This window comes from Bufo gargarizans, chromosome 6 (assembly GCF_014858855.1).
Source record: "Bufo gargarizans isolate SCDJY-AF-19 chromosome 6, ASM1485885v1, whole genome shotgun sequence".
Classification (NCBI taxonomy): domain Eukaryota; kingdom Metazoa; phylum Chordata; class Amphibia; order Anura; family Bufonidae; genus Bufo; species Bufo gargarizans.
In genome coordinates this window covers 276,946,082-276,968,802 of record NC_058085.1, presented here as the reverse complement: position 1 = coordinate 276,968,802, position 22,721 = coordinate 276,946,082, and the positions used below count along the sequence as shown (strand labels likewise).

The 22,721-nt window shown below is 43.5% G+C and overlaps 1 protein-coding gene across 1 annotated transcript in view; it reads left to right on the top strand.

Moving 5' to 3' along the window:
- The window catches only part of ADA (adenosine deaminase), a 54,957-nt gene extending 32,450 nt beyond the window's left edge, over window positions 1–22,507 (top strand). The window contains exons 3-11 of the mRNA XM_044297251.1: window positions 225–347; window positions 2,196–2,339; window positions 2,892–3,007; window positions 9,341–9,465; window positions 15,625–15,696; window positions 15,775–15,876; window positions 18,623–18,690; window positions 19,584–19,713; window positions 21,634–22,507. Coding sequence (XP_044153186.1) covers window positions 225–347; window positions 2,196–2,339; window positions 2,892–3,007; window positions 9,341–9,465; window positions 15,625–15,696; window positions 15,775–15,876; window positions 18,623–18,690; window positions 19,584–19,713; window positions 21,634–21,738 — 985 coding nt within the window. The 3' untranslated portion in view covers window positions 21,739–22,507. The remainder of the gene's footprint in view (window positions 1–224; window positions 348–2,195; window positions 2,340–2,891; window positions 3,008–9,340; window positions 9,466–15,624; window positions 15,697–15,774; window positions 15,877–18,622; window positions 18,691–19,583; window positions 19,714–21,633) is intronic.
- Window positions 22,508–22,721: the final 214 nt, after the last annotated feature.

Here is a 22,721-nt window from a genome sequence, read left to right as displayed (position 1 = left end):
TGAAACATGAATAGAAATATTAGCCAAGCCAAGGTCTCCTCCAAAATGAAGAGACACCCATCTGCAGACAGCTGTTTTGGGATTCTTGCTCCTTATCAGTACAGAGCAATGCATTGGTCATGGTATGGAGGTGCTTCGGAGATGTGAGGTGTTTGGTGGTGTCCTCCTTGTGGCTTCAAAAAGTATTATTATTTTCTACTAATCTAAATTTTTTCTCAATCCAGGCGGAGGCAGATTAAAATCCCAGCAGACACAGCAGAAGAACTCCTTCGGATAGTATCATATGATGAACCTCTCTCTCTCACAGAATTTCTGACCAAATTCAACTATTACATGCCTGCCATAGCGTGAGTCACTCACCAGCTCTGCTCTGTCATTACAATTTCTAGTTTCTATTCCATTTAAATCTTATGAATAACAATTTAAACACCAGATGTTCCCAGTGGTCAGTGAAGAAAACACATCCAGGGCAAATTATTGGTCTGTTTTATGTCATTTTTGCGGTTATTAATACAATGAAAAATCTTGGGGAGGGAAATTAGGTCAGGGCCACAAGAGTGTTTTCGCAACAGATGTTGATACCTTAGGCTTGAGTTATACAGCTTCTATCTGACCCTCTGTAAAGCTTTTGGATCCCAAAGGGCTGCAATGTCACCTTCCATTTTGTTTGTCACTGTTAAAGGGATTCTCCAGAACTTTAACATTGATGGATTATTCTTAGCACAGGCCTTTAATGTTTGAACACAGTGAAGGATACAGAGGAAAAGTAAATTTGCGCGGTGGCTCAGTGGTTAGCACTGCATTCGAATCCAACCAAGGACAACATATGCATGGAGTTTGTATGTTCTTCCCATGTTTGTGTGGGTTTCCTCCGGGTACTCTGGTTTCCTCCCACTCCAAAGACATACTGATAGGGAACTTAGATTGTGAGCTTCATTGGGACAGCGAGTGATGCTAATGTCTGCAAAGTGCTGCGGAATATGTCAGCGCTATATTAGTGTGTAAAATAAATAAAAGTTGTGCCCCCCTTTATTATTTATACAAGCACAATGGCTCGTCTGTACAGAAGACTGTGCCTCAGTGGGTTAACTTGAAGTGCCAATTAGTGTCGGACTGGGGTTCCTTAGGTCCACCATCAAGTTATACAGAACATACGCTTATTCATTTTTAATTCCATTGCATAAAAATAGACACTAGTGGTAAATGACTGGCTGTAAAGTCAGCTTTTAGTTGTGGACCTTAGGGGCCTTTTTGTATTAGGAATGTATGACTGTGTCAGAGCCTGGGCCCGCCAGAGGATCCTCTGGTACTCTGGTGGACCATCTGTAGAAGAACCCAGCCCATTGTGTGGCATTTAGCATATTGGTGTATGCTTATAGGGCAGTGAGACTTTTTGGGTTGCCCAAGTCTTCAGGGCCCAGGTGCAACTGCTACCACTACACCTCCTATAGCTGCCTCTGCGGTGCCTGTTATTGCAGTTCATTTTCTGGAAGACTGCAGCCCTGCTTTTCTTATCCCAAATATTCCCTTTAATAGTGCTAATAATCCTTATTTATAATGCCCCAACGTATTCCACAGAGCTTTACAATGAGGGTTTTCATGTACAAATAGTCATAACTTACATAGCAACAAACAAGTCAACAATTAAAATGAGAGCAATGAGGGCCCTTCTTGCAAGTGCTTACAATCTATGAGGAGATAGGGGTGAGACAAAAGGTAAAACGTGTTTGTTTTGTACAGTGGTCCGGACATATTAGAATAAGGGAGTAGATACAGAGCTGCATGAGCCTCACCAGCCGATATGGAGTGTGGTGGATACAGTTGGATGATGATCAGGCTCTGAGGAATGATGAGGAACGGAGAAGAGGTAGATCAGGGGATGTGACAGTCCACCCTAAAAAGATGTGTTTTTAGGGAGCGCCTAAAACTGTGGATGTTATGAATTAACCAAATTTCTTGGGGTAGGGCATTCCAGAGAACTCTTGGAGAGAGGAGTGAGAGGATCTAATTATGGTGGATGTTAATCATAAGTCATCTGCAGTGTAAAGCACAGTTAGGATGGTAGATGGAAATGAAGAAGGAAATGTAGGGGTGCAGCACTGTGGAGAGCTTTGTGGGTGGGAATGAGCAGTTTAAATTGAATCCTGTACTTTTCGATGCTCCATATGTGGTGACCGATTTGTTTCTTCTTTTAGAGGTGACAGAGAAGCCATTAAGAGGGTTGCCTATGAATTTGTCGAAATGAAAGCCAAGGAAGGGGTAGTGTATGTGGAGGTCAGATATAGCCCTCACTTTTTGGCCAACTCCAAAGTGGACCCAATCCCATGGGGACAGAAAGAGTAAGTGATTTTTTTTTTTTTTAGATTTGTGGATTCCTCCAATAGTGTTTGGGTTAATATTATAACAAACCTCTAGATTGCAGTATCAATTCCTCACCTAATGGTGCAGATATCCATGGACCTAATATAGACTTACCGCAAAGATTCATGGCATGTCCACCTCCTTCTAATATTTACTATATTCCCAGCTATTTAATTTCATGTACCATTTTATAGTATATTCTGTAGAGCTGTATGCAGATTCCCTAATTTCCCTGTTTCACACACACACACGTACATGCTAAAGCCAATTACCTTATTGTCATATCTCGCATGGGGGATGGTGACTTAGGGGGTGGTCCATTTTGCAATATGCTCAATTCTTTTTCTGTATGTATGACTAATGGTCTAAAACAGAAGTCTGGTGCATCCAATAGAGACAGAGAAGATAGTTATCCACAGAGCCACCTAGGACCTGCCATAGCCGTGGCAGCTGCACCCCTTTGATTCCATGACCTTTGCAATACTCTTATTGATGCCATGTTGTCATTGTACCCGCTCTTGTCTCCGCAGGGGGGACATCACACCGGATGATGTAGTTAACCTTGTTAATCAAGGATTGCGAGAAGGAGAAAAAGCCTTCAACATCAAAGCCAGGTCTATTCTATGCTGCATGCGGCACATGCCAAGTAATGTATTCCAGCCCCCGCTGCTCTGTTTTATCTTCTATCCTGGCATACATTGTATTGTAGATATCAGAAAAGTATACCTTATGTTGAACCCATGTGTCAGTTACAGACTAGGCTTATTGCTTAGTACATGGGTCTAGATGAAGAATATTCTATTTTGGTTTGCAAATTGATATATGTGATAGGAGGACAACATTTTTAATTTTTTACATTTCACCTAAAGTGATAAATCAAGCAACTTTGCAAATGTTGATAAAAAAAAAAGTCTACACTTTTGCCTATACAGTTCCTTTGCAGACCCATGTGTCTACATAGTTGGAAGTAGTAAGACAACAACCCTATGTAATGAAAACAGGGTCTGAAAACCACCCGTCAACAGTTTTGCCTCCAGTATTGAGGTTCAAAGTCTCCAGGGCTACACATTCATAAGCTGTATATTGGGATCCTCTATATAGAGAGGATTGTCTCAATATGTTTTGATCTTCTAGTTCTGTATACAGGAGATGATTTGGAACTTAAAGTGGCCCTAGAAAAAAAATGTATGGCCCCAAAAAATGGTGCAGCACAATTCGGCAGTGCCAACACAAACTGGCTATCAGAAATGAAAAGGGCTTGGTCAGCCCCCCTGTAGGATCTATGGCCAGTCCGCCCCTGTCTGTATAAACCCTAGTGCAAATATTTAAAGGTGCCATACTGAAATAGTTATGGTTTTCTTTAAATATACATGGTCTTTCATCTTAACCTACATGCAGGAGACCCATGACAATAATGGCTGTATGACTGAAAATACATGAAGACACCCTTTTGGCTGCAATATGGTGCCTCTCCATGTGGAAATGTGTTCTTTCCTAGAAGTAATGTTTGTTGGAAAGAATTTGATGTGAAATCAACGACACAGACCGCAATGCATGGGAGTCCTAAGTTCAACTCTGGTCAGATACAGTATCTCCAAGAACACTGGCAGTGGGCTGATGGTCTGAGATGGACAAAATAAGCTTAGATTATTTTTGATCAGTAGGGTACTTTCACACTTGCGTTGTGAGGATCCGGCAGGCAGTTCCATTGGCGCAACTGTCTGCCGGGTCCAGAAATCCGTATGCAAATAGATATCATTTGTAGACGGATCCGGATGCGGATACGTCTGACAAATGCATTGAAATTCCGGATCCGTCTCTCCTGTGTCATCCAGAAAAAATTGATCCGGTATTTATTTTCTTCGCATTTTTAAAAGTCTGCGCATGCGCAGACTGGAAAACCGGATCCGGCATTAATACATTTCAATGGAAATGAATGCCGGATCCGACATTCCAGCAAGTGTTCTGGAATATTGGCTGGAGAAAATATCGCAGCATGCTGCAGTATTTTCACTGGCCAAATACCGTAAGATGGACTGAACTGAAGACATCCTGATGCATACTGAACGGATTGCTTTCCATTCAGAATGCATTAGGATAAAACGGAATCGTTTTTTGCCAGTATTGAGCCCCCTTGACGGAACTTAATACCGGAAAAGAATAACGCTAGTGTGAAAGTGCCCTTAGACCTTGGCCAACCATGGCTTCATGCCTTCCAATATTCCCTCTACTTCCCCATCACAAATTTCTCTTGCAGAGAGTTCCATAGTCTCACTGCTCTTTCAGTAAAGAATCCTCTTCTATGTTTGTGTACAAACCTTCTTTCCTCCAGACGCAGAGGATGTCCCCTTGTCAGAGTCCTGGGGATAAATAGATGATGGGAGAGATCTCTGTACTGACCCCTGATATATTTAGGGTCCATTCACACTTGGGTCTTGGGTCAATTTTGCGGAACGAGTGCGGACCCATTCATTTTCAATTTTGATAATCTTTCAGGGTACTGCAATTCCCTCATTCCTGTAATTACTTTAGTTGCCCTCCTCTGAACCCTCTCCAGCTCTGCTATGTCTGCCTTGTTCACAGGATCCCATAATTGAACACAATGTGTGGTCTGACTAGTGATCTGTAAAGTGGCAGGACTATGTACCTTTTGATGCAACCCATAATCTTATTAGCCTCGTCAGCAGCTGCCTGACACTGAGTTTATTGTCAATTTGTCTGTGAAGGGTCTCACCCAGGTCATGGTACAGTATATCAGTAGTAGTGATTTAGAGAAACTCGACTTGTATTTTGTCTTGAAGATGTTTTGCTAGTCATCTGTCTGGCTTTCCTAGTTAAAATTCTAATGGAGAAAGCCAGTCGGATGACTAGCAAAATGACTTCAAGAGAAAATACAAGTCCACTAAAATTCCTAAGTCCTTTTCCACAGTGTTAGGCTACTTTCACACTAGCGTTCGTCGGTCCGCTCGTGAGCTCCGTTTGAAGGGGCTCACGAGCGGACCCAAACGCAGCCGTCCAGCCCTGATGCAGTCTGAATGGAGCGGATCCGCTCAGACTGCATCAGTCTGGCGGCGTTCAGCCTCCGCTCCGCTCGCCTCCGCACGGACAGTCCGCCTGGCCGTGCCTGTCCGCCTGGCCGTGCGGAGGCGAGCGGATCCGTCCAGACTTACAATGTAAGTCAATGGGGACGGATCCGTTTGAAGATGCCACAATGTGGCTCAATCTTCAAGCGGATCCGTCCCCCATTGACTTTACATTGAAAGTCTGGACGGATCCGTCCGAGGCTATTTTCACACTTGGCTTTTTTTTTTCCATTTTAATGCAGACGGATCCGTTCTGAACGGAGCCTCCGTCTGCATTATTATGAGCGGATCCGTTCAGAACGGATCCGCCCGAACGCTAGTGTGAAAGTAGCCTTACACAGTGTTTTACGATTTAGTATGTACGGGTGACTTGCATTATTCCTTCCCATGTGCATAACCTTACATTTGTCAGTGTTAAACCTCATCTGCCACTTATCTGCCCAAGCCTCCAGTCTATCCAGGTCCATCTGTAGCAGTATGTTGTCCTCCTTAGTATATATGTACAGTATACTGTCCTCCTTAGTATATATGTACAGTATACTGTCCTCTGCAGGATATATGTACAGTATACTGTCCTCTGTAAGATATATGTACAGTATACGGTTCTGTTCCGTGTTTATTACTTTACACAGTTTAGTGTCATCTGCAAAAATTCTACAAGATCATTAATAAATATATTGAAGAGAGTAGGGCCCAATACTGACCACTGAGGTACCCCACTAGTGACAGTGACCCAATCTGAGTGTGTACCGTTAATAATCACCCTTTGTTTTCTATCACTGACCCATTTACCCACATACAGATATTTTCTCCCAGTCCAAGCATTCTCATTTCATATACTAACCTTTTATGTGGCACAGTGTCAAATGCTTTGGAGAAGGCAAGGTATATGACATGCACTGACTCACCCAGGTCAAGTCAACTTACCTCCTCATAGAGACTGATTACGTTTGACAGCACTGAGCCCTTATAAACCCATGCTAATACGATACTCCAGGATAGCATCTCTTAGAAAACCTTCAGTTTACCCACAAAAGCTGTTAAACTTACTCGCCTATAGTTTCCAGAATAACCTTTTAACCCATTTTTGAATATTGGCACCACATTTGCAATGCTTTGGTCCTGTGGAACAGACCCTATCCTTAAATACTAGGGCTCGATCAGTAATGTTTATTGCTGAGAAAAATTGTATTTTAATATTTGCAAATGATCCTCTAGGACCAACAGGTCAGCCAGGTTTATAGGTACAAATCTGGTGACAGATGCCCTTTTGAGTACTCACATACATTTTTTTTGTTGAGTTGGTCAAATATGACTGGGGCAGAGATTATTCATGAATTATAATGAAGAATTATAAGACTGAGCTCAGTACAGAATTTCATCCTCTGCTTACTGTTGCTGAGATATCAGAAACTCTGAGAAATCAATACACAAAGGCCAACATTGTGTAACCTTTTATTATGCAGGGATTAAGCTACATTTGCTGACAGATAAATATCTCTTTAACTGACTGGAAACCAGTGAGTGATGTTATGAATACACAGTACATAACGTGCAGGTAATAGGATGATGCCCATCGCTTACAAGGCGGAGTTCCTATATAATCCGTAATTCCACCTGTCATCCAGTCCCAGGGCTGATGCTGCACTGACTGACCCGCTCCACCTAGGAGTCCAAAAACGCTTCTTGTCAGCAGCAATTGTTTTCATGGGACCAGTTCAAGTCCAAAGAAAGCAACAACGCTGAGTCATTTATAGAGTTGGGCAGGAAAATCAACAGCTCTAAACGGCAACAGGATTAGTGTTCACGTCGAAATGAAGAATTTAGAAGAACTCGCTTAAGGTTGTTGACAAACAAACAAATGGTACACCCCATTTTAATCCTGTAAAGTATAAGGTCTAAATAGGACTAAAGATGGTGTCAGTCATGTGACCCTCAATCCTGTTGTGTGACCTCTAACATTCAGTTTACTGTCTAGATAGCTAACATGTAAATAGTAGCATCTTGAGATGCAGAACATATACCGTATTGTTTGCTGTACCTGACCATAAGATGCACATAGGATTGAGAGGAGGAAAATTAGAAAAAAAATATATCTTTTCTCCAACCCCCAATGGTCATCAGACCCCCATTCCTCATCAGACCTCATATCAGGCCCCTAATACTCATCAGATCCCCAAATCATACCCTAAATACAGACCTCAGATCATGGCCCTAAATAGTTATCAGACCTCAGATCAGAACCCCAATACTCATCAGGCCTCCAATGCTCAACAGACCTCCGATCAGACCCCCATTCCTCATCAGACCTTATATCAGGCCTCCAATACTCATCAGACCCCCATATTTAGACTCTCAATACAGATTTCAGATCAAGCTCTTAATAGTTATCACACCTCAGATCAGACCTCCATTTGTTATCAGACCTCATATCAGAACCCCAGTACTCATCATACCTCCTACCTTCACCAGACCTCAGATTAGACATAAAATAAATTAACTTACTACCACTCACCACTCACAGATCCAGCATTCTCTTCATGTACTCCCCACTCCCTGATCTCTGGGTGCCACACTGAACCGTGACCATGACGCTGTATGCAGTCGTGGCACAGTTCAGAGCGGCACCCGGAGCAGTGAGTACAGCCGGCACCAGGAGCGCTGTTTTCACAGTTCCCTATTCCTACTGTGTACTAATAAGAAGCTTCCAGAAGCACCCATTAGTATTTACCTCATAAGACACGCTGACATTTTATTCCCACTTTTGGGCGGAAATAAGTGCGTCTTATAGAGGGAAGAATATGATAAATAAAGTACATACAGTACTACTGCCAGAAGTAGCTCCTCATCATGCCTGCCAGTGTCAGTGTAGAAGCACTTCAAACATTCTCCGTCTCACCTGTATGTGATTTTTTTGTTTTTGTTTACAGTTATCTTTTTAACAACAGGACTACATCCCCTAGAGACAGGCAACCATTTTACTTATCAAATGGAAACAGGCAGCCATGTAAACACACATACAATGACGGAGTTGTAATAGCCACAATGGTTTACACCATTACTCCTATGTCATAGAAGTGTCCTGTGTGATGTCCCAGCACATATATGCCACATTGCTTACTGAATGTCACTGGAGTGTCACATGACTGATGCCATGTTTCAGTTAGGCCATGGATGCATTACACAGGACTGACTGACACATGGGTTATACCATTCTACTGTACAGATAGGGGCTGACAACCTGAAATAAGAAAAGTAAGTAAGCAAAATGTTAAATGCATGCATATTTGAAAATAGTTTTAAATATATAAAGTTTCCTATTCTATAATAAAAACAAAATGGAATACCCTTTTAAATGACATTTTTGATATATTTTGAGGCATGATGGGAGTGGAATATAAAATTTACCAGAAGTTCCTACTTTTATATAACTTATATTAACAGGTATTTATTTCAGTTGTGACATTGGTCGCCCATTATATTGACATGTTTATGATGTCATGTCATAATTGATTTTCATGAAAATTCCACTGCCCATAGCCGCATGTATTCATTGCAGCCACATTTGCCCCCACACTCTGCTGGTCACACCCATGTTGGCATCAGGCAGTGCCAGACCCAAGACTTTCCAAGTGATCTATGGTTCCAACCAGGTGGGTGCGATAATAGCCTTGCATCACATCGACCTGTGTGGAAAGGGGACCTGGTTTTCCATCCCCGGTTCTCTATGATTATAACAACTGTCCAGTGAAGGTGGGTGGTGGAGGTCCACTAGGTCTCCAAGGTGGAATCTGCTCTGGTTGACCCTATGATGTGACACCATGTTACGTTCAGTCTCAGTGGTGTGAAGTCTATTATACCTTGACATTGAATGTTTCTTTCTGGTCTCTTTACAGACTGGTCCTTGGAGGTGGTAGAACTCTGCAAGAAATATCAAAACGACACTGTAGTAGCAATTGACCTGGCGGGTGATGAATCTCTGAACCTTGAGGCGGCTCCAGGGCACAGAAAGGCATATGAGGTGAGCAGTAGAAAATGAGGCGGATGTTTACCATGTGCAATATGCTTATAGGAGAGCCTAAGGCGCAGATGACTGTGGTAGAGGTTTGTGGGTGTTTCCTCGCCTCCCCCCATTGAGTTCCTTTCCACGGCCATGTTGTGTTTGTGTAGGATTTCAGTGCACAGTATGGGAACAGTAGAGCTGTGTGCTCGGACAGGCCCACACCATGTTCATCTGCTGCCTCTGACCTTCTGTGGCTTCATATTTATAAGTGAGTTGTTTGTACAAGAAATATTTTGAGATATGAAGATCCTGGATTAGATGCCAGACCTGGCACACGTATGAGGACGAGGATTTTACAGCACATTGATCCCGCTCTGTGATTTGTGTCCTTACTAATAACTATCTGATGCCAACGTTTCACCTCGTCTTACAGTATCACATTACTTCATGATTCTTCACAACCAAAGTAGCAAAGACAATTGTGGCAATGACTGGACATCTGCAGACCAGTTAGGGTTAACGGAGTTGTCCTTTAAGTCGATTGTCAGGCTGCTAGTCAGCTGTTGTACTGTAATCGGGGGAAACTACAGGCAACCACATAGTGTTCCATTGATGTATTCAAATGACCCATGCCTCCTTGTCTGCCCTGGCCAATAGACGGGTCTCCCACGGGCACTGATAGCCCATGTAGAAAGGAGTTATCATGATGGAAGAGCTCCTTAGACTACCTGCACACATTGCTGATCACTTGCGATTTTTACGCGCAGATGCAGATGACCGTAGATGCAGATGCAGATGACCGTATATTTGGTCTGCATCCAAACAGCATTTTTTGCGGATCGAATGCAGGCACATTCATTTCTAGGGGGCTGCAAAAACGCGGACGTCATACAGATGTCAGACGTATGCTGTCTGTATCAATTTGTCCGCATGTCCGTTCCTCAAAAACTGATTTTGCGGACAAGAATAGACATTTTTACAATAGTGTGGGATGGGAAAGTGTGGAAAGCGCACGGCTGGTATCCGTGTTTTATGCAAAACAAATACGGTCGTGTGCATGTAGCCTAATACAGTATCTCAGGTCCATTAGGTCACAAAGAAATGGCATCTAGCGGATGTAAACCCCCGGAGTCAGGAGACTGGTGCTGGATAACAGTCGCTGTGCTCCGCGGGCTGCTGCGCGGAGAGGCCGGGACTGAGATAACAGGCGGTGTGCTCTGGGGTTGCGGTAATATGGCTGTAGTGTTTAGGGACTAAGACCCATATGGGAAACGCCAGTCTTTAGTAAATGACCCCCCCCCCCCCCCCCAATGTTTTATTTGGCTGAAAGGCATGTTTATGATGCCAGTGTGCCCTTCCTGACAATGTGCACCTATGATAGGCACACTCTGAACAACCCATTTATCAGGGTTTTCCGCTAGCATGTTCCATTGTCTATGGAAGGGCCAGAGATAGCTGATGGCTGCCATCTCCAGCACTCCCATAGAGAATGAATGGAGCAGCAGGGCGCATGCCCGACCGGCCGCTACATCAGATTGGGGGAAACGGTGACCCTGTTCTTGGTGGGGGCAACTAAGAGATATTACTGTATGGGGGCATCAAGGAGACATTATAATGTATGGGGGCAACACGGAAACACCAGTACATGTTTTGATTTTTTTTTTTTATTCTAAATGGGCATTTATCGCGATATGTATATCGTTATTGTGGGAATAATTTTGATATCGCCGAACCCTAGATAGGACATGCTGCCCATTCACTCACAGGGGGTCATTTATCAAACTTGTTGTAAGGGAAAACTGGTTTTGTTACCCATAGCAACCAAAGAGATTCCACCTTTCATTTTTCTGAGGTCCTTTAGAAAATGAAAGGCGGAATCTGATTGGTTGCTATTTACACAAGTTTTGATAAATGACCCCCTGTGAGTGAATGAGATTTGAGATGTCGCTACCGTTGTATTCTGTACGTTGTTGCAGAATTTCAATGCAGATTCCACAGCGGAAATTTTGGAACAAATACATAATGTGAGAACTTCACCCGAAAGTGTCGCTCCCTCAGGAGGATAGTGATGCCGTCCTGGGTGCTGGGCAGAACCCTCCCCTCGTCTGTAGTAACAGAATGAGATGACTGCTTTACCACTGACTATAGAGTAAGCTGCGAGCACAGGCGTGTCCGTGAGGATGACACACAGCTTAGTACATCTCTATTGTACAGAGACTACTGGAACGCGGAAGTTACACGCTGGGAAATCCTACTGACAGGCAGTGTAGTCACAGAGTCTGTCCTGCAACTTCCTATTAACTTTGTGTAACAATTCCTTATCGGATCTCTGCTTGCTGTTTGTGAATAGAATTTTTTTCCATTCTGAATCCCACTTATGGTCTAGCCCTGCTGATATGGTATGTCACCATGTATGATCGATCATGTCACTAGAGCTGCAGTCACAGCCAGACCCCGGTGCTCAAAAACTACTTCAAGGGTTGGTTCACACTGTGGACTTTTGGCATGGACGCTGCGACAAACTTCTGCCATTGGCTGTGTGGTGTCTGCCTCCCATTGTTTTCATTGGGAGGTGGCGCTGTACTTTGAGGGCCAGTGATTTAAAGCCGCAACTGCACCAATATGGCACATGTCCCTTCTTGGCGCGGTAGGTAGACAGCCACCTCTTGAGTGTTGTCCACTCGTGGTGTTGCTCCTTTCAGTAGAGCTAAGCCATAAGCGGGTACGCGGCAGAAACAGATGCCGCGGAGTACACTGTGTGAATGGGCCCTGGTATGAAGGTGTTGTGTGTGTGTTTGGGGGTGGGGGGGGGGGGGGGGGGAGTGCAGGAGCTTTGTCTCTGGATGGAGATTCTCACACTGTGTCCTATGACCAGACATATAGCAGCTGCAGGCCTTCCAAACATCATAACAAATGTGTGTTTCCATCATGGAGGCAGCTGGTATCCATCCAGTCTAAGAACAAACTGATCAATGCAAAGCTTTAGATCGTCAGCTCTTATGGTCCGTGCCCTTTGGACTCTCCTTACAGCCATTTGTACTACAGTATTTATCGTTTTGAAGGTCTCCGATTGTTGAGCGTTGTGGAATACGCTGCCGCTTTATTATTCTAGGTTCTTGTGCCCAGCAAGTCTGTTTGAAGGGACAGTCCCTACTTTTTACCGAAGTCCCTCCTTATATGTCCCTCTTTTTCATCTGAGGTGTAGACATTTATTACATTTATAATATTGATCCAGAAAGTGTTGGTCTGGTTCCTACCTGTACATTAAAGCCCGCCTTGTATATCTTTTCATTATTCCATGCAATTTAGATTTGAGAAATTTCTGCGCTATTGTGTATAAATAGGCAGGAAAAATAGATCTTTCACACAATTAAGTGCCCCTCTTTGACCGTCCAGTTAGGAGCTTTGGTCTTATATCCTTGTCCCAAATCCACAAGGGCAAAGGAAGATTCCACCCAGTGTCTATATAAGGGATCAGCAACCTCCAGAAATTTCTGGACAGTCCGTAAAAATTTGTGACCTTTTTCCTGTGTCTATGGAACAAATAAGTGTGTCCGTGATTTTCTTGAGGGTGGTGGAGTCGATTATTTTGGTGGTAATTATCATCATTTTACAGCTGATGCTGGCTCAGCGAAGTTCTCAAAAATTAGATTCGGCTTCTTCGTTGAATTTTCCCCAAAAATTACCTTTGTGACAAATTACTTTGTAACAAATCGCATTTCTTTGTAAATAGCGAGTGCAATGACAGGGAACGGCGATTGCCCCGCCCCTCGTCATTGAAGCCCTCCGATGCCGTGTTCATCGCTGATTGCAGCATGTGAGACGAATATAAAGGTCTTTCAGGGGTTAATCAACAAAAAAATAAAATGTACCGGTACTTCTACTTACCTCCATTTGAGTGCCTAGAGGTCGCCACGGTTATCTTGCTTGAAGATCCAGAGTGGCGCGTGATGACGTCATACGTCACTGTGCTTGTGATTTCGCGCCGGGGTCTTCAAGCGTTGGCTGCGGCGTTCTCTTTCCGTTCAAATAGATGAGGTAAGTATGATTTATTTTTTTATTTTTTTTTACCGCCATTTCAGGGAAAAGCAATACGTTACCACGAAGCACAAGGAAATTCGGATTAGCGGTGAATCAGATTTTTCCTGAAATTTGGATCGAAGTCCACTTCGTGAACTTACATTTGCTCTACACTACTGTCTGTAATTTTGGGATAAGTTTTCCAGAAAAAATTAAATAAAATTTGGGTTGGCAACCCTGCCCGCCGATTAGCTGTTCTGAAACTACCACTCCCAGAATGCTCCATTCACGTCTATGGGAATAACAGAAAAAGCCAGTGTGCATACTGGGAGTGTAGTTGTAGGTTGCTGACCTCTTGTCTATATAATAATTTACCAGAACAATGGTGACACCTGGTGGTCCATTGTGTGTATTGCAGTATATAAAGAATTACTTTCTCTCTAATTCTTTATTAATAATCCAAAATTTTAAGTGGTTTGTCTCAGATTAGAAAATGGGTCCCTCTTATTTTTGAAAACAGCACCACTCCTGTCCATAGGCTGAGCCTGGCATCGCATTTACTTAACTAGAGGCTGAATTGAAATGTCAGATACCGAGTAGCACACAGACTGGGGTACGCTTACTAAGACTGGCTTCTTGGGCTGGTCTTAGTTTCCCCCCTGCGCTGCTATAAGACCTGTCTAATTAATGACGAGACGTGCGCCCCCTCATAAATTAGGTGTATCTATGGCGCTCTTTGCATCTGGTGAAAAAAACGACTCCAGTCCCTGGATGGCGCTATATTTCACCAACATTAACGCATATTGGTAAATGTTAGTAGACCCGGCCCTCGATATGGCCCCACTCTGCCCCGCCTGACATGGTGTGAAACCATCTGTGCAACTAAATACTGTCGGACGGCCAGTTAAAAAAAAAAAAAAGGACTTGCGACAATTTTTCCGACTAAAATAGTTGCAAATCCCTTAATAAATGGCCCGCACTGACTTTTCTGCACCAGGACTAACATGTTGCATCGGCAAGAATACCCCCCCTTGAGAAAACCTGCGTACGCGACGGGTGCCAACCTTCAATTAGCTATATCTGCTGACACAAGGCTATATGGTTACATTCCAACCTGCTGGGAACACCTATTTTATGGGATGGCTGTAAATTCTCTGTTTTATTACAGATAAGTGCAGGAATTTTACAGCGGGGTAAAGAGCTGATGATGTATAATACCCGAATACATATCGAATTGTAAATGGTTCAAAGGTTTTCATTGGCAATCTACGGGGATCACTATATTATGGCACAAAAACCTGAGCCTGATTTCAGAGTCTGGAAAGCAGTGTAAGGCCTCATGCACACCACCATACATTTGGTCCATATCCGATCCTCTTTTTTTGTGGATCGGGTGCGGAAACATTAATTTCAATGGGACCACAAAAGAGGCAGAGATCATACATGTGTTCTGCAGCCCAGCAAAAGAGACAGAACATGTCCTATTCTTGACCATTTTGAAGACAAGGACAGGAAATCAGTGATGGTCAGTTCGCAGGCGAACACATGCGGGCTGCCATCTTAAGTAAGGTAGACTCGCCCATCCGGCGATGCACAGGTAAGCCCTAAGCTGTGCCGGGAGCCGGTCAGAAATCAAATGCAGTCACCGAGAGCAGGCAGTTCCGAGAACAGCCCGATAAAGGCCCCCAGCGGCTGTTCTCAGAACTGCCTGCACTCGGTGACTGCATTTGATTTCAGACCGGCTCCCGGCACAGGTAAGGGCATACCTGTGCATCGCCGGACGGGTGAGTCTACCTTACTAAAGATGGCAGCCCGCATGTGTTCGCTGGCGAACACTGCGAACGGACCATCACTGTAGGACATTTGTACTAAAGTTTGAAAAACAAATGGTGGAATGTACACAGCCAGGATCTGTGATTTGCGGATCGCAAAACAGATACGGTTGTGCGCATGAGCTCTAGAGTAAAGCGCCTGGTCCCTCCACCTACCCTGTGCCATTTGTAATAACTATGCCATAGGTGGCAGTGGGACCTTTGTCGTCCCCCCTCAGGCATCAGGTGCAGCTGATATGTAATAAGATGTCTGTGCTTCTCATGTGGGTCAAGATATGGGATATTGTGCTGGTAAAAGGCCCCTTTAACTTCTCCTTGGTTGCAGGAAGCTGTAAGATGTGGCATCCACAGAACAGTACATGCAGGAGAAGTTGGGCCCCCAAGTGTTGTGAAGGAGGTAAGAATAGAAAGTAAAGGAGGGAACGGATCGGACCTGACCGCTCCCTTGGTGACACTGTGATGTATTGTATTCCAGGCCGTGGAGGTGCTAAAGGCAGAAAGGATTGGGCACGGCTACCACACCATAGAAGACCCGCACCTATACAAGGAGCTACTCAATAAGAAGATGCATTTTGAGGTGTGAAATGTATTCACGATCATGGACGGTCATAAGTAATGGCATCTCTGCAGGAGCACTGACTCACCGACACGCAGTGCGTCCTCTTTCTTTAACCCTTTCATGACCAGGGGATCATTTGGGCCTTTGTGACCAGAGCAAAATTTCACCTTATGAAGCTAAATTTTCACCATTTCTCCATGTATCCTTAAATGTTTTGTTTCCTCCTAATAATTATGACCAGTGGGAAATAGGTTAAGACCACCAATTCTTCATGGACATATTCACGGATGCTATCATGACTCTGTGATGACATCGGACCGTGAATACATCCATGACGAATCTGTGTTTGGTCTGTGTTGTCATCCATATTCATAGTTACATCTTTAATAGAAAGAATGACATAAGTGAATACTCCCAGTAAAGTCAATGGGCACGTCCATGATTTACTAACACGTGAAGGAGGCCTTAGGGCTCTAAGTTGAAAGAAAAAAAAAAGCAGGCATGCAGTTCTTTAGTCTGTGATGCGAACCAAAGATGCCTATTGCTGTCTAAAGGCGGGTTTGGAAAAATAGAAATATCCAGCTCGAGGATGATAAAAAAAATCGTAGCTTTATTGCGGTATACAATCGTCGACATACAGGACAAGTTCGGTTACGCGTTTCAGACTATAAACAGATAGCGGTCCTTCCTCATGACCAGGTGTCATGAGGAAGGACCACTATTTGTTTATGGTCTGAAATGCGTAACCAAACTTGTCCTGTATGTCGACGATTTTCTACCGCAATAAAGCTACGATTTTTTAATCATCCTCGGGCTGGATATTTCTATTTTTCCTGATTCATTGGTAGGTGAGAGCTGCTGTGCGCTTTATTGTAATCTAAAGGCGGGTTTACACCGCACAATGTTACAGCCGATTGTATTGACATGCAGCAATGTCCTTCATGGTAGGAGCACGAGGGATCGCTATTGCCATCCCTAGTCTTCATACAGAACCATTGTTTCTGGGCAGCAGATCTCTGTTTAGACAGCACGATCTGCTGCTCAGAAGTCATGATTGGTGGTGCCTGCACGAATGACAGAATCATCTGATGAACGAGTGTTGCTCGTTCATCGGGTGATCGGCGGCACATTTAGACGGGCAGATTGTCAGGAATGAGCATTCGCAGGAACGGTCATCCCAATAACCTGCCCATTAGGCCTTGTAGATCCATCCTAAAGGGTCTGTGAAAACCACTGACAACACAGATGGCACCTATTGGAAGGAGATGCTCCGGAAATCCCTTTTTTGGTTTAGCAATCCATGTGGAATATGGATGACATACAGTGTAGACGGATTGTCCATTTTGTAGTCACTTCACCTTTATAATGAGCGATCAAAGAGTCACACACACTCCAAAATGGTATCAATAAAAACTACAGATCATCCAACAAAAAATGAGCCCTCACACAGCTCAGTAAAGTTAAATGAAAAAGTTATGGGGGGACAGAGTATGGTGACATAAATAAAATAAGAGTTTTTTTTAAGTTTTTTTTCAAAGTTTGCATTTATTTTTTTAAGTATTTAAACACGAGAAAACTATATAATTGTGTTATCCTTGTAATCGTACTGACCCGGACATTGAAGGTAAAATCTAAAAATGAAGCCCAGAAAACTATGGCTAAATTAAATTTTTTTCCAACGCCACACAAATTGGAATAGCTTTTCCAGCTTCCCACTAAATTGTATGCCTCATAACATGGTGGCATTACAAAGTACAACTTGTCTTGCAAAAAAACAAGCCCTCATACAGCTACGTGAACGGAAAAGGGAACGGAACAAAAAAGTTATGGGTCCAGGAAGGTGTGGAGGGCAAAATGAAAACAAAAAAAATGCTCTCACTTCAGCAAATAGCATTTATTATGTAGAGGAAGTCAATACAAGCCACTCACTAAGGCTACTTTCACACTGCCGTTTTGGCTTTCCGTTTGTCAGATCCGTTCAGGGCTCTCACAAGCGGTCCAAAAAGGATCAGTTTTGCCCTAATGCGTTCTGAATGGAAAAGGATCCGCTCAGAATGCATCAGTTTGCCTCCGTTCCGCTCTGGAGGCGGACACCAAAACGTTTTGTGTCCGTCTGACGAAACTGAGCCAAACGGATCCATTCTGACACACAATGCAAGACAATGGGGACGGATCCGTTTTCTATGACACAATAGAAAACGGATCTATCCTCCATTGACTTTCAATGGTGTTCAAGATGGATCAGTCTTGGCTATGTTAAAGATAATACAAACGGATCCGCTCTGAACGGATGCAGACGGTTGTATTATCTGAACGGATCCGTCTGTGCAGATCCATGACGGATCCGCACCAAACGCGAGTGTGAAAGTAGCCTAATGTGTTGTTATTATCTACATAATAAATGCTACTTGCTGAAGTGAGACAACCCCTTTAAGGGGTTAAGAAGCAGTTTTCCGACAGGTGCAATATGTAGAATATAATCCTGTCAATACTTTTTGGAAAAGGGTGAGGACATTATAATACACACTGCCACTGCTACCGTATGTGAATGGAAAATTTAAAAAGTTATGGCTCCTTGAAGGTGGGGAATGCAAAATGAAATGTGATGCTCCGCTTATCATGAGATATAAGATGTAGGCATAGTGAAGCGCACAGTGTAGTATGAGCCTATTGGGCAGTACTACTGTATAATCACGTCATCATTTATGTATCTTTCTCTAAAAGCTGGAAATGTCCATTTACCCTCTTCTTCTGTACTTCATAGACTTGTCCATGGTCCAGTTACCTCACCGGGGCCTGTGACCCAGACTTCACCAAACATCCTGTGAAACAGTAAGTCCTGCAGCTTCATGGCTAGTGAATGCCAATAAGATTCTCCCTACAATATGACCGCAGTCATGTGTAGGAAGCGCTATAAAGATAATACTGCACTGTATTACCACCATATCGTGTCTACATATACAAATACAGCTATCGAGTGTCCAATACGTATAGACCCTACATGACACAGCCAGTACAGTGCAAATATAACTGCTATATAGTGGCATGTACAAGCTTCTACACAGTGCCCAAACATTACCACTAGAGAGGAGCGAATTCCATGTTATGAAATTCGTTCACGCTTCGTTTACTGGTAAAAAGGGAATTGCGCTATGGATTCCGTTACCACGGACCATAACGCAATTCTATGACAGAATGCCTTTAGAGGCATTCCGTTATTCACGCCGTCATAATAGAAGTCTATGGCCTACATAACGGATCCGTCCGGTTTCTGTTATGCAGGAGAGAACTCCCCTGCATAACAGAAACGGGACGCATCCGTTTTGCAGACCATAGACTTCTATTATGACGGCGTGAATAACGAAATGCCTTTTAATGACATTCCGTTATGCATTCCGTCATAGAATTACGCTATGGCCCGTGGTAACGGAATCCATAACGCAATTCTGCTTTTACCCCCAAACAAAGCGTGAACGAATTTCAAAATATGAAATTCGCTCATCTCTAATTACCACTTTGCAGTGCTATACGTAACCTAAATAATACCGCCAGAAACCTTACTGAACCGGTCACATAAACTAGAGGGAAAAGATTAAACACAATGGCGTCTATGAGACGGGGATAAAGGTAGTGAATAGTGGCAGTTCTATGGCATCTGTTATACCACTTTGTGTAGTATGGCGGCATGTTTAAATACACGTGAGACGTTTCTCCCTTTTCTGCAGATTTATGAAGGACAAAGCAAATTACTCCCTGAACACAGACGACCCGCTGATCTTCAGATCCACTTTGGATGTGGATTATAATATAGCAGCTAAACACATGGGCTTCACTGAAGATGAATTTAAGCGAGTGGTAAGTTGGGCCTCCATATTATGTATATAGCAGTAAATATAAATCCTGGTGTCGCCCTCATCTGTCGGGTTGTTAAAAATTCCATCCTCTTTTTTTTATGCGGTAAGTTTCTCATGCACGCGACCATTTGGATTTTGCAGTCCGCAAAAAATACAGATGACGTCCGTGTGACATCCTTAGGTGTTGTGTAGATTTTATTATTTTCCCATATATATATATATATATATATATATATATATATATATATATATATATATAGTTATAAGGGAAAATAATAGCATTCTTAATACAGAATGTTTAGTAAAATAGGGATGGAGGGGTTAAAAAATATAATTTAACTCGCCTCATCCACTTGTTCGCGCAGCCCGGCTTCTCTTCTTTCTTCTTCTTTGAGGAAAAGGACCTGTGGTGACGTCACTGCGCTCATCACATGATCCATCACCATGGTGATGGATCATGTGATGGACCATGTGATGAGCGCAGTGATGTCACCACAGGTCCTTTTGCTCACAGATCATCAAAGAAGAAGACAGAAGAGAAGCTGGGCTGCGCGAACAAGTGGATGAGGCGAGTTCAATTTTATTTTATTTTTTAACCCCTCCAGCCCTATTTTACTATGCATTCTGTATTAAGAATGCTATTATTTTCCCTTATAACCATGTTATAAGGGAAAATAATAACGATCGGGTCCCCATCCCGATCATCTCCTAGCAAGCTTGTGTGAAAATCGCACTGCATCATCACTTGCTTGCGGATGCTGGTGATTTTCACACAGCCCCATTCACTTCTATAGGGCCTGCATTGCGTGAAAAATGCACAATATAGAGCTTGCTGCTATTTTCATGCAACACACAAGTGATGCGTGAAAATCACCGCTCATGTGCACAGCCCCATAGAAGTGAATGGGTCAGGATTCAGTGCGGGTGCAATGCGTTCACCTCACGCATTGCACCCGCGCAGAAAACTCGCCCATGTGAAAGAGGCCTTAGGGTACTTTAACACTTGCGTTGTTTGATTCCGGCAGGCAGTTCCGTTGCCTGAACTGCCTGCCTGATACGGCAAACTGTATGCAAACGCATGTCATTTTTTCAGACTGATCAGGATCCTGATCACAAAAATGCCAGTCAGAAAGATGCATTGCAATACCGGTTCCGTGTTTCCGGTGTCATCAGGCAAAATGGATCCGGTATTTTTTTTTCTTCACATTTTTAAAAGGTCTGCGCCTGCGAAGACCGGAATACCGGATCCATCAATGCGGCAATTTGAATGCCGGATCCAACACTAATACATTCCTATGGAAAAAAAATGGCGGAGCCAGATCCGGCATTGGTTCAGTTTTTTTGTCCGGAGATAAAACCTGCAGCATGCTGCGGTATTATCTCCGTCCTGAAAAGTCAGAAAGACTGAACTGAAGACATCCTGAACGGATTGCTCTCCATTCAGAATGCACGGGGATAAAACTGATCAGTTCTTTTCCGGTATAGAGCCCCTAGGACGGAACTCAGTGCCGGAAAAAAAAACGCTAGTGTGAAAGTACCCTTATACGCATTTCTGGGTGATAATAATAACTTGACCGCAGAGGGCGACTTACCGTCTTAAAGGGGTTGTGCAAGACCAAAATAAAAAAAAGAAGGGTTCTGCTGTTTTTCCAAGGCCTCATGTACATGACTTTATCCGGTTTGGGATAAGAATAGGACATGTCCTATAATCTGCGGAATCGCCACAACATGGATGCAAAGATGTGTGCTGGCCGCACATTTTCGGCCCGTAGAAATTAATGGGTACGTGTGTGATCTGCAAAAAAATGCGGATTGGACGTGGAAGAAAAATGCGGTGGTGTGCATGAGGCCCAAGTCAGGAGTTTTCTTGCGTTTGCTTACGTGACATGGATGCTTGGCTCACCCTTCTCTCTGATTTCAGAACATCAATGCAGCAATGTCCAGCTTTCTACCAGAGAAGGAAAAGAAAGAACTGGTTTATAAATTATATGAAGCGTATGACATGGTGCTGACTACAGGGCTTTGAGCAGATTGTACCACGGGATGCCGGAAGTTGCTGTCATCAGACCACATTTTTAAGGGTGGGAATAGCTGTACAACAGGCCACCATGTATGAGATTAAAAAGGGGACCTCTTGTTATTTGAGAAACAGCGCCACTCTTCTCTCTAGGCTGTGCCTGGTATTGCAACCCAGTCCGATTCACTTAAATACTGCAATACTAAACGCAGCCATGGACAAGGGTGGCACTGTCTCTGACAAAGAAACAGATTTTGTAATCCTGTGCAACTCTTTAAAATGTGGGATGTTGTCGGGCCTGGACATTATGGCATCAGCCTGAAGACGATGGACTTCCTGAAGCAGGGCAGGTCTTCCTAATTGCACTGTTACTATACCATTATTACAGTATATATACAGCCTTATCTTCTGTTCCCAACTGTGGCGCTACAAAGAGTGGTGGGGAGAAGATCCATCCATACTGGAGTATTACTCCCTCATGACTGAGCGGAATGAACATATAGGACAATGTAATTGCTGCCATCTGCTGGACTGGAGGAGCTCTCATCTTTATTTATGGGAAAATGTGTATGCGCTTATAGGACCAGCAGTATATAGCGCCTGCGGAGCGGGTCCTGGAGGACAGTAACCTATTACCTCACAAACATCAGCGCTCTTACCACAAAGTGACATCCTGCTGAAGAAGTATTCTAACGGGATCGTCGTTTCTGTAATAAATATGCATGACAAGGCCTGCTATACCAAAAACCAAATAGAAACTTTTCTGTCAATTTTCCAACCAGTGTTTTTGTACTTCTTCGCACGATACGACTGTACAGATAGTATTTTGTATTGTTTATTACCCCAAAGGCAAGTGGTGGCGAAGAGGGTGTGGTTTGCTGGGCAGTAATTAACTGGGCAGAACCGGTGCCATTCTTCACGCGAGAGTGCTCCAATGCAGGGAAATGGTAACAGCAAGTTATTCATTTATCCATAAGCTTCAAGGAGGAATA